The 13,630-nt window shown below is 45.6% G+C and overlaps 1 protein-coding gene across 6 annotated transcripts; it reads right to left on the minus strand.

Annotated features, from left to right (window-relative positions):
- Positions 1 to 845: 845 nt before the first annotated feature.
- On the minus strand, positions 846 to 13,579 carry LOC123121735 (uncharacterized). 6 transcript variants are annotated; one of them, XR_006459829.1, is made up of 10 exons: positions 12,738 to 13,291; positions 11,455 to 12,261; positions 11,261 to 11,320; positions 10,911 to 11,006; positions 9,504 to 9,561; positions 7,178 to 7,373; positions 6,435 to 6,569; positions 5,985 to 6,127; positions 5,033 to 5,122; positions 4,705 to 4,879 (listed from the first exon to the last, which is right to left on the minus strand). XR_006459829.1 is itself a non-coding variant. In XM_044541761.1 (8 exons), the coding sequence occupies exons 1-8, from the start codon at positions 13,539 to 13,541 to the stop codon at positions 1,106 to 1,108; spliced, it is 1,071 nt and encodes a 356-aa protein (XP_044397696.1). In that variant the 5' UTR covers positions 13,542 to 13,579; the 3' UTR covers positions 846 to 1,105. The 6 variants fall into 6 exon arrangements, 1 of the variants encoding a protein (XP_044397696.1); XR_006459833.1 differs by lacking the exon at positions 4,705 to 4,879 and having other exon boundaries at positions 5,032 to 5,122; positions 11,455 to 12,077; positions 12,233 to 12,261; XR_006459830.1 differs by lacking the exon at positions 4,705 to 4,879 and adding an exon at positions 10,422 to 10,753 and having other exon boundaries at positions 5,032 to 5,122.
- Positions 13,580 to 13,630: the final 51 nt, after the last annotated feature.

Below are 13,630 nucleotides of genomic sequence, written 5' to 3' on the forward strand. Positions count from 1 at the left end.
GGAGTACGTGGACATCTGCGGCGACGCCTCACCGGTGAAGAATCTTGGCGAAGATGCAACCATCAGCGGTTCGGATTCTGGTTCATCTCACCAGAGCGTCGACAGTCGTCCAGCTCCCGCAGAGCGCGCCGCCAACACTACGCCTCCAACGCGCGTCCTCATCGCCCGTGCCAACGAGATTCTGGAAAGGCGGCGAAAGGAGGAGACGTCCCGGGCGAGGGAGAAGGCACGCCAGGAGCTGCTCGAGACGGAGAGGGCGGCAATGCCGAAGGACACCCTGGACGAGGACGTGAAGGCCCTCGGCATTGATCAGCACAACACGGCCAGGCCCAACAACTTGTTGCGACAGATTGGACTCTTTCTCAAGGTTGACGACGACGACATGAAGCAGCAGCAGAGCTTCGAAGAAGATTTAGAGGAAGGGGAGATTCGGCTGTGATCATCGTTTTCTTTTCTAGAAGTGATCTTCGCGGCTAGTAAGAAAGCTTGTGATAGTTCTCTTCTGCTGCTGAACGTGATTGAAAATGTACTATGAAATTAGTGATTCTTTTCAACTGATTTGGTTGCCATCAGAGAAGGCTGTGTAAGCATGATTGAATGAGAAAGTTGTGGTTGTGTGGCCATGTAGGTACACCTCTTATCTAGACCATATGAAAGTACATGATCGATTAAACGGAGTGCATGATTGTGGTCAAATAATGATCCGTAGCGCCCGAGACGTCTGCCTCTTGGCCTAAACCTCATCAATTATCTGATATGTCACGTGATGCTTGGTGGAAAAAAAACAATCTCTTTGGTACGAGATACAGTAAGAACGCAACAAATCAACGATAACACATCGATCATCTACTAAGGTGTGCATATGTATAGCCCTTTATTCGTTTCATCATTACCGGTTGTTCTTTTATATAGAGTTACTCCCTCCGTTCCTAAATATATGTCTTTGTAAAGATTTCATTATATATGAACCACATACGGATGTATATAGATGCATTTTAGAGTGTAGATTCACTCATTTTGCTCCGTATGTAATCTATAGTGAAATCTCTACAAAGACCTATATTTAGGAACGGAGGGAGTACAAAGCAGGATCTGCGGTGGTCAGTCAAATCATGTCCACCCTTTGCTTCTTGGTAACTACGGATGATGATGATGTTTCAGGCGGTGTCACGGTGACTTTTGTTTTCCCCACGGCGATGAATGCCACTCTCTTCCTCGTATCAGGCTGGACATCTCTGCGTGGAGTCGGCACAGCAGCGGGTGTGCCAAGAAGAGATCCTGGAGCGTTTTGATCATTTGGTAGTTGCCTCCCACTGCAAGAATCTCCAGCATCACCGCAATGGGTGGCTTTATCTGGTTGGTCAGTCAGAGAAGCATTAGAATCTATGTCCAAATGTTCATATCTGATATGTTTGGCTGGCGTGTTTGCTCCATCAAGGTTTTCCATCTCTGATATGTCAAAAGTGCAGCATTAGAACTTATATAAGAACCTTTTTCAAAGTATGACACGATAAACACATAAATAAACAAGCATTCATGTTCTATTAGATACAAAACAAACAATTTATATACAAGAAGTGCAGCATTTTGGCAACACATGCATCTCAGTTTCCAGTTGGAGCACGCAACCAAAAATATGGTTTAGAATTGCAATGGAAATAATAGAAAATAAGACCATAGTCGCAATTCAGAGTGTGTTGTCGTCGAGTAAGCGCAATCCCAGCCATCATTCAGCTAGCCTAACTGGCCAACTATTGTTTTCAACTGTCAGTCAGGTTATCTGACATACAGAGATATATGGCTATTATACCAAAATATCATGCTAAACAGCAGTTGTCCACCATAAGTTACAAATCCCGAACGCACACTCTTGAGTGTTTTGTCAAATGTCATCTAACATAAGAGACATGGAGATGTTATCAGAAAACATACCCAAGTGTCATCATTACTTCCAGATAGTCAACTGGAGGTGAATGTAATAGCGCCACCAAGGTTCTTCATCTCCCTTCATACTCATTCCATATCACTTCCTACCACTTCCAACTACATATATTTGTTATAAATAAACACTGTATTTTCAGTTTAGATTACTTAACAGAAAACAATTTTTCATTTGCATGCCTTTAGAATACAATTGCATGGGATTCTTTTAGGGCGTGTTTGGTTGCCTGCACAGGCCTCGACCAGGCCCGCGCGGGAAGTATCCAGCCTGTTTGGTAGCCCGCATACACTATTGGGCCTGCATCGCACGCTTCTTAAAGCACCTCTGGGCCTGGCTCACTGGGAACGCACGAATCGGCAGTTTCTCCAGGGCCAGGCCCGAGCGGTGCACGTGGGCGGCGGCGGCTGCACACGCGCGGCCACGCTTGAGAAGCCGCGTTGCTTCCCGAAGCGCCAGCAGTTATTAGCCTCACCGCCCCTCACCGCTCCCTCTCCCCACTCTTCCCCACTCTCCCAACTCTCACCGGCGGCGGCAGATCGGAGCAGAGGAAGAAGACCACCGGACTCCATCACCGGCGGCGGCGGATCGGAGCAGAGGAAGAAGACCACCGGACTCCATCAATGGCGGTAAGCACTTCTCTCTCTTCGACATGCACGCTAGAATCGATCCACGGCGATAGATTCGGTCCACGGCGGAGGGGAATGGGGAATAGAGGTAGATAAGCATAGGGGTAGTTCATACTAGTTCATAGCAGTTCATACGAGTTCATACATGCAAGATCGGAATGCAGAAGGGGGATTGGGGGATTGGGGGATAGGGGGTACACAACGGAAACCGGCTGATCGCAGCGGCCGTCACATATCAGATATGAACATTTGGACATAGATTGGGGAGCCTAAGTTCTAATGCTGCACTTTTGAAGATGAAAAACCTTGAAACTGGCAGCTGGCGTGTTTGCTGGCCTTCATCTTCTTCATCGCCGTGCGGGCCGGCGGGTCGTCATCGTCATCCTCGGCGGAGTCGAGGTCGATCTGCCAGGTACGACGGCCTAGCTCCGGCGCCCTCGCTGGCATGTGCACCGCTTCTTCTTCCTCCTCCTTAGGCTCCCCAGCGATGATCGGCGGCGGCGCGATAGCCATCTCCCAGTACACTGCGGCACGGCAGTCATTAGGAGCCCAGTAGGTCTTGTACTTGCACCACTTCTTCCTCTGTTTAGCGTCGTCGGAGACGGCCTGATTCATGGCCCAGCGAATGATGCCAACTGCCATCGCACCCTTCGCTGGGTCAGGAATCAGCGTCTCCAGCTCTTCTTTAGTGGCCTTCATGAGCACTGCATTAGATTTGTTCTGCATGTCCGGCATGGAGCCGAAGTTCGAGCACACCTCCATGGTGCTCTCGAACTTGGTGCGGTCACCAGGCGACCACCCGAGGAAGAAGGCCCTCCAGCCAATACCCCAAGGGAAGGGGTTGGCGTTGGAGCTGGAGCTAGAGCTCATGGCGATGGGGAGGAGGAAGGTTGACAGTGAGAGAAGAGAGGGGGTGGGTAAGTAGTGGTGGGCAGGGTGAGTAAATATAGGGGGGATGGAGAGGAGAAGAGTGACGGTCATGTTGTTTTAACTACATGCTCTTCAATTAGCCATGAACTCTGTGCTGTGCTTGACTCCATGAATTGTGTGCAGATCGAGGAGAGTAATGAGATGGGCACGGAGGTGCTCCCGGCCCTTGACAACAAGGGCAAGCAGCCCCTTCACCCAATGCCCGACGAGGTTGTGTTGCCGCCCACCGCCGAGGAAGACCCGAAGACGCCTGAGGGTGGCGACGACGAGGGCATGGAGGAGCCCCCCAGCAACAAGAGCCGCAACTACGACCACTATCATCAGGAGGATGGCCCAACTCACTTCTGCAAGGTCATCCTTGCACCGAAGCTTGAGTGCATCCCCATGCCCCTGGACTTCACCAAGCACTTCGTCGCGGTGCCGACGGAGTTCAAGCTCAGGAACAACACCGGCTGCTCCTGGAAGGTGACGGTCAAGCTGATGAACGGCAGGGTGACCCTGGATCAGGGTTGGGCCACCTACGCAGCCGTTCATCAGATCAAGATCGGCTACATGGTGACGTTCAAGCTCCTCACTCCCGACACCCTCAAGGTCATCATCTTCGACGACAATGGCATTGAGGTCGTCAACAAGTGCGGGAAGCACGACGAAGCCTTCGCCGCCAAGGAGTAGGGCCGGGCCACCTCTTTCCAGCGTACTATCGAGTCTGCTTTGAACATGTTTATGGTTTATGCGTTGAACTGTTATGAAGTGTGGTACTGCTTATATCTGAATTATGCTAGTTGATGCTCTGTTTATACTCTGTTGTGCTTATGATGTGTGCTGCCGAAGTGTGGTGGTAACCTCACCAACTAGCCAAAGAGGTTACCACACACCAGGCGCTGCATACAACCAAACACCATGCCTTGGGTTTGTCCACTAACATGCAGGCAATCAAACACCAGGCAGTGTGGTTCTGCCCATGCAAGCAAGAGGGCATGCAGGCAACCAAACAACATGCAGATGGTGCATTTGAGGCTGCATTTGCATAGCCAAGTTGGGTGGAGAAGTGTATGCAATGCGGGTACTGTAGCGCACGGCAACCAAACACGCCCTTAGTATCAGCAGGAAGTCATGTATAAGCATTGCAGAAAATGCAACCATGAACTCCAAATGTTCATATATCATGAACCATATAAGGTAAAGTGTTCCAACCTTCACTAACAAGTCCAGGGGTCTCATACTGGATTGATGAATCTGGAGTGCATGACTTCAGATCCTCATCTTGGGTTTTCTGACTGCTAGCTTTGGTCTTTTCATGCAAAACAAATTTATCTTTCACCCATACACACTCCAGGATAGTACTGGGATCGTTGCTTGAGGGGCAGTACTCTCTGAAAGCCTGTGAAATGCAGAGGCAAAACCAAGGAGTTATGTAGTGAGGTAACTGCAAGGTCCAGAAACTGCACTTTTGTGTGAAAGCATGATATTACGCAATACATATTTTTCCATGATCAACAAGGATACAGAGTGCTAGTGTGGAAGCAAAACATACCTGTACTTTATCAATACTGATCTTAACAGCCTGCTTTTTATCCGTAAGATCAGTAACCTTGTTGTATACTGATACAACATCAAGTAACATCTGCAAATATATCAGAGGGTAAGCATCTTAGGCAAAACCTGTGCATAAAGAGACAGAAGATAACTGGCACGCAAATTATTCCAAGTTGACATTTCTTCCTTTTCGAAAAAAGAAGTTGACATTTCTTAGATTCCTAATTAATACACATAACAGTTTGACCACCAAGTTAGTTGCTGCACAGATATATGGGCGATTATTTACTGAATTTCTTCATAGCCATGCCTGTAGACTACTAGTGGTTGGGGCGCCCCCTTGTGGCGCCTCCTGAGAAGAAGTTGGGGCGGTGCCAGGTGGAAGGCGCCCCTTCCACTTTAATATTTATACTAAAACAATCATAATTGATATTAAGATTCAAACAAGTGATTCTATGAACTTCCACAAAATAATTGGAAGCTATTTCAACATTTATCGGTCACTAGTTCAGTAAAGAAATTATACTTTCTAATTAATATACAACATTTTTTCCTAATATGCGGAGCAGCTTTAGCACTGATCAATCATTGGCTCAAAAGCGATTGATGGCGGCGTGCAAAAGCAGAGGCCGGTGTCACTTATCCCGCTCTGCCGCGGATCTGCTCCCATGTTCATTTTTCGTGAACTTGTTCATCGCAGATAATTGTTTAAGTCTGGCCTTAACTGTTTCACCCAAATTGACATTTCGAGCCTTCTTAATATTCTGCAACCAGGGATGAACTGGAAGAAAATACAAATTATGGACATGAGACACGAGCAATGCAATTAAATGATCTTAGGGCGAAAATCTTAAGAAATTTACACAAGGAAAGCAATTCTATATCCATTTAAGAAGAACAGAAGGAATGCAATTCTGTACAGTTAACTTGTGTGGAAATTTGATTATTACCAGGAACCTGTTGAGCTGTCAAACGCCTCCTTGGATCTGGGCCCTGACAAGGTCTTTTACATTATCTGAGACCCTCGGCCATGGATCTCTTTTAAAATCAGTGACAGACCGGATAATTGCTTGAGCAACACCTTCTTCAGTTTCTGCGTTATAAAATGGAAGCAACAAACATATTATTCAGAAAGAGCATTCAATGGGACAAGATAAATATATTTTTCTGAACCAGAGTCCAGGCCAATCACCCCAGAGGCAAAATAAGGAAAACAAAACTTCAGTGTAGAAGGAGACACATGGCCCCTTTGTGCAGACATGACATCAGAACACAGTTCACTTTTAGTACCCTAAATGTTTAATGCAGTTGACCTATGCCACCGAAACAATTGACCATTTTACTCTACAAAAATTGACCTGCCCGGAATGTAGGGACACCACTTACACTACAAAACTGACCTGCCCAGAACGGAGGGACACCACAAAGAAGAATGTAAAGAATCACTCCTACACTCCAAACATCAACCTATTGGCCATAGTTTCTCTTTCACACCTCCGGAGCCATGTAATAAGGACTTCCAAGTTCACCTACACCTCACCAACAAATAGCACATTAGGCAAACAATACAAAGTAAAAAAAAAAGATAGCATAAGGCATGCTACTATATCAGCTCAGCTTTGTCCTCTGACCATATCATCGACAAGTGACGGACGGGTCAAAATGGAAAGCTTCAACGATAGCTATATAGGATATTAGGATTGACTGTACTTGGAGTGAAAAACAAAACAAACAGGCCAAAATCAATTGCTTTCAGTGCAGCCGTTTCTTTCCTGTTTGCTAACAAGAAATTCTCTGGTTTGAGGTCCTGGTGCATCACTTCATGCTTATGGCAGATCTGATATTGTACAGGACAGAACAAATGTACACACGTTATTCACTAAACAGACAAAAAAGTGAAGTTGCAGCAATCTAAGTACTACCAAGTTAAATGTGATCCTAGATAATCAAACAGCGCGAATGAACAACAAAAAAATGCAGAAATTAATTGCTTCACAGATTAGATCATAACCTATTCATTGGAACATATAGCCAACAAATATTTCTACCATGTATCACAGAATGAACGTGTCCCAGCATACTGTTAGGACAGCCTTAACCCAAATGGCAAATGAAGGAATCGAGGGGCCATTCTCACCTACACGACCTCGACGATGGTTTTGGTGACCACAGTGGCGGCGTGCTCCGTGTAGTGCCCCCTCACAACGATCCGGTCGAAGAGCTCCCCACCCTCGCAGAGCGAGGGCCTCCCTGGTGGTGTAGTCCATGCAGAGATAGGTCACCTCGAACTCCCCGCAGCAAACCTCCCGACAGCGGCGATGTTGTTTTCAAACAACTCCCTATTAAGATGAGAAGATACATCATTATGCGGGAATTGTTTTGCGTAATTTGACAAGTTTGCACTTGGTAGCAAGTTGCATTAGTACTTACAGGTTCCAAATGGAATGGAAGGAAAAATATGTCACCAAGAGCTTGGACGGAATTGTACTAATTATGGCCCCTTACTTTAAGAAGCATAAGCAGCTTTTCTAGAACAATAGGAATGCTAGCTACAAAACGTTGATGAATTACTCATTGGCACGGTCTCTATTTTAACATCAGCTATCCTAGCCTTATTTCTAAAGAAAGTGATACTTGGCCTGGGTATATCAACTCCAGTTTTTCAGGGACATCGTATACAAAACATTTGAAACAGGGCCATGAGGAAAACAACAAGGATATAAATTAGATGATGAACACTATAGCCGAAGGATTTTTGGTGACACTATAGCCAAGATTATGCCGAGTGGGCCAAAGAGGCAAAGAGTTCAAAGTTTCAACTTCCAAGGAACGACCACATTACATGCATGGATATTGACCTCACAGACATTCATCAATCTTACCAAATGGACAGCACAACTGATGTCTACAATGAGAATGCACTTCACATTTAGGAATCTTTATCCTTTAGCACCTTAGGAGAACGATGAGAACACAAGTAGAAGTGCCACCACGACAAACATGATAGGTCTACCAACTTCTCCTTTTCTAATAACTTTAAATTGGTCATGTTTATTTTGCTGTGAAGGGAACAGACACATGAGTACCAAAACGCACCAAATAGTATGCAGGCAGCGCATTTCTAATAATAGTGATAGTGTGGGCAACCTTGAGGGAGCACGGCCACAGCGGACGGCCATGGCGCCGGCAAAAGAGGGGAACTTCTTGGCGAGGTCCATGGCTTGGGAGAACTTCGTTGCCTCCTCCGTAGGGGGGCTGGCCCCCTCGTGCCACCTCCCACGCCGCGCCGCCGTCGCGCATCTCCACCCCCACCTCGCATAAAACGTCCACATAATCACCTCTGCGACTCGCCGCCCTGAGGCAGTGCCTCCATCGGCACCTCCATGGCATCCCCTTCCTCCCCCTCCTCTGCTACCGTCATGGAGGCCGGTTGGAACGCGAAGACAAAAAGGCTTGGGGACAGTGGATGAGTGGATCTGAGGAGGATGCCTTCTCTGATGGCGGGAGCCGGAGGAGCCGGGATGGCCAATGGGCGGGGGCGACAGCGGCGCAACCCTAGCCCACCCGGGGAAGGAAGGAACAAAACGGGAGGTTGTGTGATGCGATTTTTTAGGAGAGAAAGAAGAAAGGGTGGGTCTTGCTCGGGAGCACGTGAGATGCATTTTCTTTTTTGCGTCGTTATTTTTCCCTCGGAACTGTAGATTTGACGTGGCACGGCTCAGCGAGCGCCCCTTGCGCGACGCTTAATGGGTTTGATGATGGCACATTATTACTGGACTGAGGATAAAAGCTTAATTCATCAAGCGCTGCAAAAGAGAATGATCTAAGGTCTAATTTAAGAAAACACCATGATCTAAATCATAATAAAAAGAGAAATATTAGATTGTACAATACAGAACGAGTATTTTTATATTTGGATTAATGAAATTGTTATGGAGGAAACAGAGTACAGCGCATGCAACTATGTGAAATACAGTATACATATATGAATATGTCGAGTAAATTTGTAAGATGTGAGAGAATATGTGAAAAAGGCAACACTGGAAACTACAGTGACCTTGTGAAATTATGTTATAAGCACAATTATCTGACATAAAAGTAATTTAGGGGTGTCATCATAAAAAAAGGATAAACCAAATTAAATTAAATACAACACACAGTGCATATACCAGATGAAAAAATTCCTAACACAATTACATTGTAGTAGGTAATTCTGAAACAACAAAATTGCAATTAAGCATACAGAGCCTGGAGAAAGGGGAATAAGCTAAAGGTTATATAATGTCTAATATGTAATTATTTGATTGTTGTGCAACATACTTTGACAATTAACTTTTTCGTTAAATTTTTCTGTTGAAATATCTGATAACTGCCTAGCGGAGAACCGTATCATGCAACAACAATCATGGTAAAGTCAAAGCATTCTGTAAAACTGCACAGAGCTGAAGTCAAGAATGAAAGAGTCTTACCCTATTCCGTATGAGGTCACCAATCACAGGTCATATCGTCATTGAGTATTTTAATCGCCTGCAAAAATCAGTACAAGTTTAATCAGGGATGAACAACTCCCACAAAATATGATCGAGTAGTCAGCGGCTCAAGAATAGGAATGCCACACTATTGCATATAAGGGAATGGTTTCTTTTCATTATGGAGTACTCAAGTTCTTATCCAGTAGTTACTTGCCCAATAAATCAGTCGGACAAAAATTGAGATACAAGGACGATTCTTTTAACAATTCACTGGATATAAATTGCCGCTTGCGAGTTAAACAAAAACCTCCATTATACATAGATACATAAAACATCAGATCTCTTGACGCACGTGGGAAGAGTAATAAATATGCATTTGTTTTTCGAACTGTAAAATTGACTACAAGCAGACCAAAAGACTACTATGGAATCTCAAGTACTGAAATTATTGCCATGAACTGCAGACAAAAATGTCAAACACTGCGCAATACATTATCTAAATAATGGTATCTCAGGTTCCTTGCTTGCTCGCCGTTGGGTCCGATCGAGGTTCAATCCCCACCCTTGTGACCATACCCCTCTCTATCGGAACCAACATGGCTATGTGGATGTCGACATGGGAGCCTCCCGAGGTGTAAAAAGTCACAACATCGTATTCCTCCCAGCTTTCTGGGATGGACTACAGACCCATGGTGTTAAGGTACTTGCTTGTTATTCCTCTCATCAGTTACTCTGGGTTGCTTTGTATAGTTACTGCTATTGTTGATTCGGCATGTAACATGCTGGTTATAGGTCCAGATTCATTCGTTAGGCACATCTTTGTTCTGAATGAAATCTGCTTGTTTGTGAGAGAGAAAGCTGAGCTGAACTGAACATAACATTTCAGAACAAGCAAACAAAAAGTTCAGTTCATACAGTGTCGCAGAGGATCAAGAGGTATCCCCAATCGGCCCGACCCCAAAGACTCGCTCCTCCCTGCCAACACCAGGTGCTCCGATCCTCTCTACTTGATGTTGCTGCTGTGCTCGGTGAAATCCAGTAGGAGCATGTTTTTACTGTGCTTTTGTGGAAATTTCTTACTTCCCCTTGTTGTTGGGTCGGTCTAGGTCTCTGATAAGAGAGGAATCACACTCTGTTTTGTCGTAACAGTTCTGCAATCTAGGAATGAGGTCAACTTCAGTAGCTGGTTGAAGCTGCACTAAATTGAGCCACAAAGTAATATCAAAACCATTGTGGTGGGCAACCTCCTACAGGAAGAAAATTACAGTCTGGATGAGGATCCGTAGTCCATGGGATGGCCAGGACATGATGGATTGAGAAGTAAACAAATCTTTATTTCTATTTCACATCTAGGATTGTGGAAGTAAATGATTTTACAGATGCTCATATTAACAAGCCTTGTACCTGTACTAATGAAGTCTCAGCAACAACTCTTGTGCATTCAGGTAAACGCTATATATATTTCTTGAATCACTTTCCACCTACACGGCACGGTCCTATCTGAAACAGTTCATATACCTGAAATAAACAACATGGTCTTGTGTTTGGCAGATAATGAAATCCGACATATTGTTATTTGTTTGCATCTTTCCAACATATTTTCTAATTGTTCCCTGGTGTTGTAAACTGAAGGTGTTCGGAATCTTCAGATGCCAAATGTTTGTCAGGTTAAGAGAGGTGCAAACACAACTAAGAAAAGGAAAATGGATTAGACAAAACTTCACACATTCAAGTGAAGAAAAATCAGAAATTACCAGCTCAGACTCCAATACTAGAACCATGTTTGCTCTTCTAAAGTTATCAGCCGAGTTGTCCTGATATGTTGAAAGTAAAATTTAGAACATCACGGTTTTCTTATGAACTGAAGTGAAATCCATGCATGAAAACATAAAGATACTGAGGAGGAGGATCCGATCGGGTCAGATCAACATAAGTAAGGACAACTTACATATCGGAGGTCCTCGTCCTCTTCGCCGGTGGGGATGGAAACTTCCTCGAACCTCATGATGTCCTCTTCCTCGCCGCCGGTCGGCGACGCGTGAGGAACATGGCGACGCTCGAGGGAAGTGGCTGGTTGGCATCGGCTGCGGGGTGAAGTCGTCCTCCTCGCTGGCCACTTAGCCAAATCCAGCCGTCGCCTCTCTCCGAGCTGAGAGGAAGGCGAGGACGAGGCGCGCCACCCCTGCTTGGGCCAGTGAGGTCGGGCTGTGCTCGAGCCGGAGGTGGTGGGGGAGAAGGGCAGCAGAGGCGCATCGGGGCGGCGGCGGGGCTACATGGAAACCCTAGAGGAGGAAATAGAGCAACGAGGCTTGGAGGTTGCCGGTCCTTTCAGTTTTCCCAATCAACTTGCAATACGTGGCCCACTCAAAATGGCAAGGAGGAGGCCCTCCTGCGGTCCTGCCCAACCCACGCGATCAACGTGGCATGCACCAGAGGGCGCCATTTACGCGACTCCTAATGGGTTTGATGTGGCTCACCTGTTGGGTCAGGACCCTCACTCTTGCAAGCAAAGCAAGCACTGCAGTGCAAAGTTCTACAAAAAAAGATCTAGCAAGTAAAAAGCTGATCTGGCTGTAGTATGGATTAAGGAACTTTGGATAGGTAGCAATCAACTCCGAATGAAAGTTACTACGAGATTTATTTCCTTTTCAGTGGCAACCCAAGTGCGGGTGCACACCTTATTTTATTTCTGCTAAGAAAATAACAGAATAACAAAAAAAGGATACACTGCTCCCTTCATAACAGGTTCAGCCATCTGCACAAAATACAGAAAGCATTAGTGTTTTCCCTCTGATGTGCAAACCAAGTTAGCTATCTCCGGTCTCGAAGTTGATCAAGAATGATCTGTAAACTACAACGACTCATCCAGAAGTATGCATCATGCAATTACAAAATATAGAATTTCTCAGGTAATGAGCTTCATGTACCATATAAGAGTTTATACTAAATACATCGGCAACCTTGCAAACATGCAGGGATAATCACAATACTTTGCCGCTGTATCCTTAGTTAACTAAACAAAAGAAGTAAAACAACCGGGCAATATTGGTAGACTACCACAGATTCAAATTTCAATATTGCGTAACTCGTTACTTGAAAACAAGTACAAGGAACAAAAGTTATGCTCTATCAACAGCGACATTGCATTTATGATTCCACCAAAATATTTGATTCAGCTGCAACAGGATAGTTTGCAAAACGCAACCAGTGTCAACAGACAACAAAACGCACCTGGGACAGCAAACGGGCAACCCCCAAAAGCCTCTTATAGTGGCTATGGTTTGCACCAGGCTTCCTCTTACCCTGCCTATAAAAGAAAATATTAAGCAATAACCTGAATAGCAGACTACTAATATAACTATAGCATCATTGTACCAAGAATAAAAGCAAATGAAATAAGCTGAAGTGCCAAGAAATTAAGCACTGCCCATACAAGTGGAAACTTCTAGCTAAGCTTGCAGTCATTAGTGAATACATTTTTCTATGTTATCTCCTAGGATCAATATAAGGACCACAAATATCATCACAAGACCACACCATGTCCCCAACATGAAGGATTTGTCCAAGGAAATTAGTTGTGCCATGGTGTACCATACACATTATTTTATTTTATTTTTGCGATTGGCAAAGATCGTTTTACAGGGGAGTGCAACAGCAGCAGGATGCGAAACCTGATGAACCTGTTTGGAACAAGAATAGTGTTGGCTGGTTTACGACAGGTGATGACTGGGAACACGGCGTTGATGGACTCTGCAAGATGGGCACCAAGCAGCAGCTTCAGGTCCGCACCTATGCGCCCAACCCAAACACATACAAATCAAACTCGTCAGTGCAGAGCCACTCGCCAGAAAAAAATGGGGGAAGGGGCGAGCAGTTCGTAGTGGTAGGCGTACCTTGAGGAGGTACTGGAAGTAGGCGGCACCGCGGTGCTGGTTCCGGTGTTTGTAGACGAGGCACTCGAGCACTCCAGCCTCCGCCTGCAGGTGGCGCAGCGCCGCCCGCAGCCGATGCTCCTCCGCCGACCCCTCCTGACATTGCGCCATGGCGGCCGCCCCGGGCTTGGTAGCTGCCATGTCTAGGTCGTGGATGGATGTAGAATTTAAACTATCCAACGAAGTACATAA

Source organism: Triticum aestivum, chromosome 5D (genome assembly GCF_018294505.1).
Source record: "Triticum aestivum cultivar Chinese Spring chromosome 5D, IWGSC CS RefSeq v2.1, whole genome shotgun sequence".
NCBI lineage: Eukaryota > Viridiplantae > Streptophyta > Magnoliopsida > Poales > Poaceae > Triticum > Triticum aestivum.

Excerpts from the sequence above, each read along its gene's own strand:
- LOC123121735 (XM_044541761.1), bottom strand. The coding sequence starts at position 13,541 with ATGTCAGGAGGGGTCGGCGGAGGAGCATCGGCTGCGGGCGGCGCTGCG. Across the intron at positions 12,814-13,186 it reads ACTATTCTTGTTCCAAACAG|GCAGGGTAAGAGGAAGCCTG; the intron begins GTTCATCAGGTT and ends TTTCTTTTATAG. Across the intron at positions 1,450-4,692 it reads CCCTGGACTTGTTAGTGAAG|AGATGGAAAACCTTGATGGA; the intron begins GTTGGAACACTT and ends TTGACATATCAG.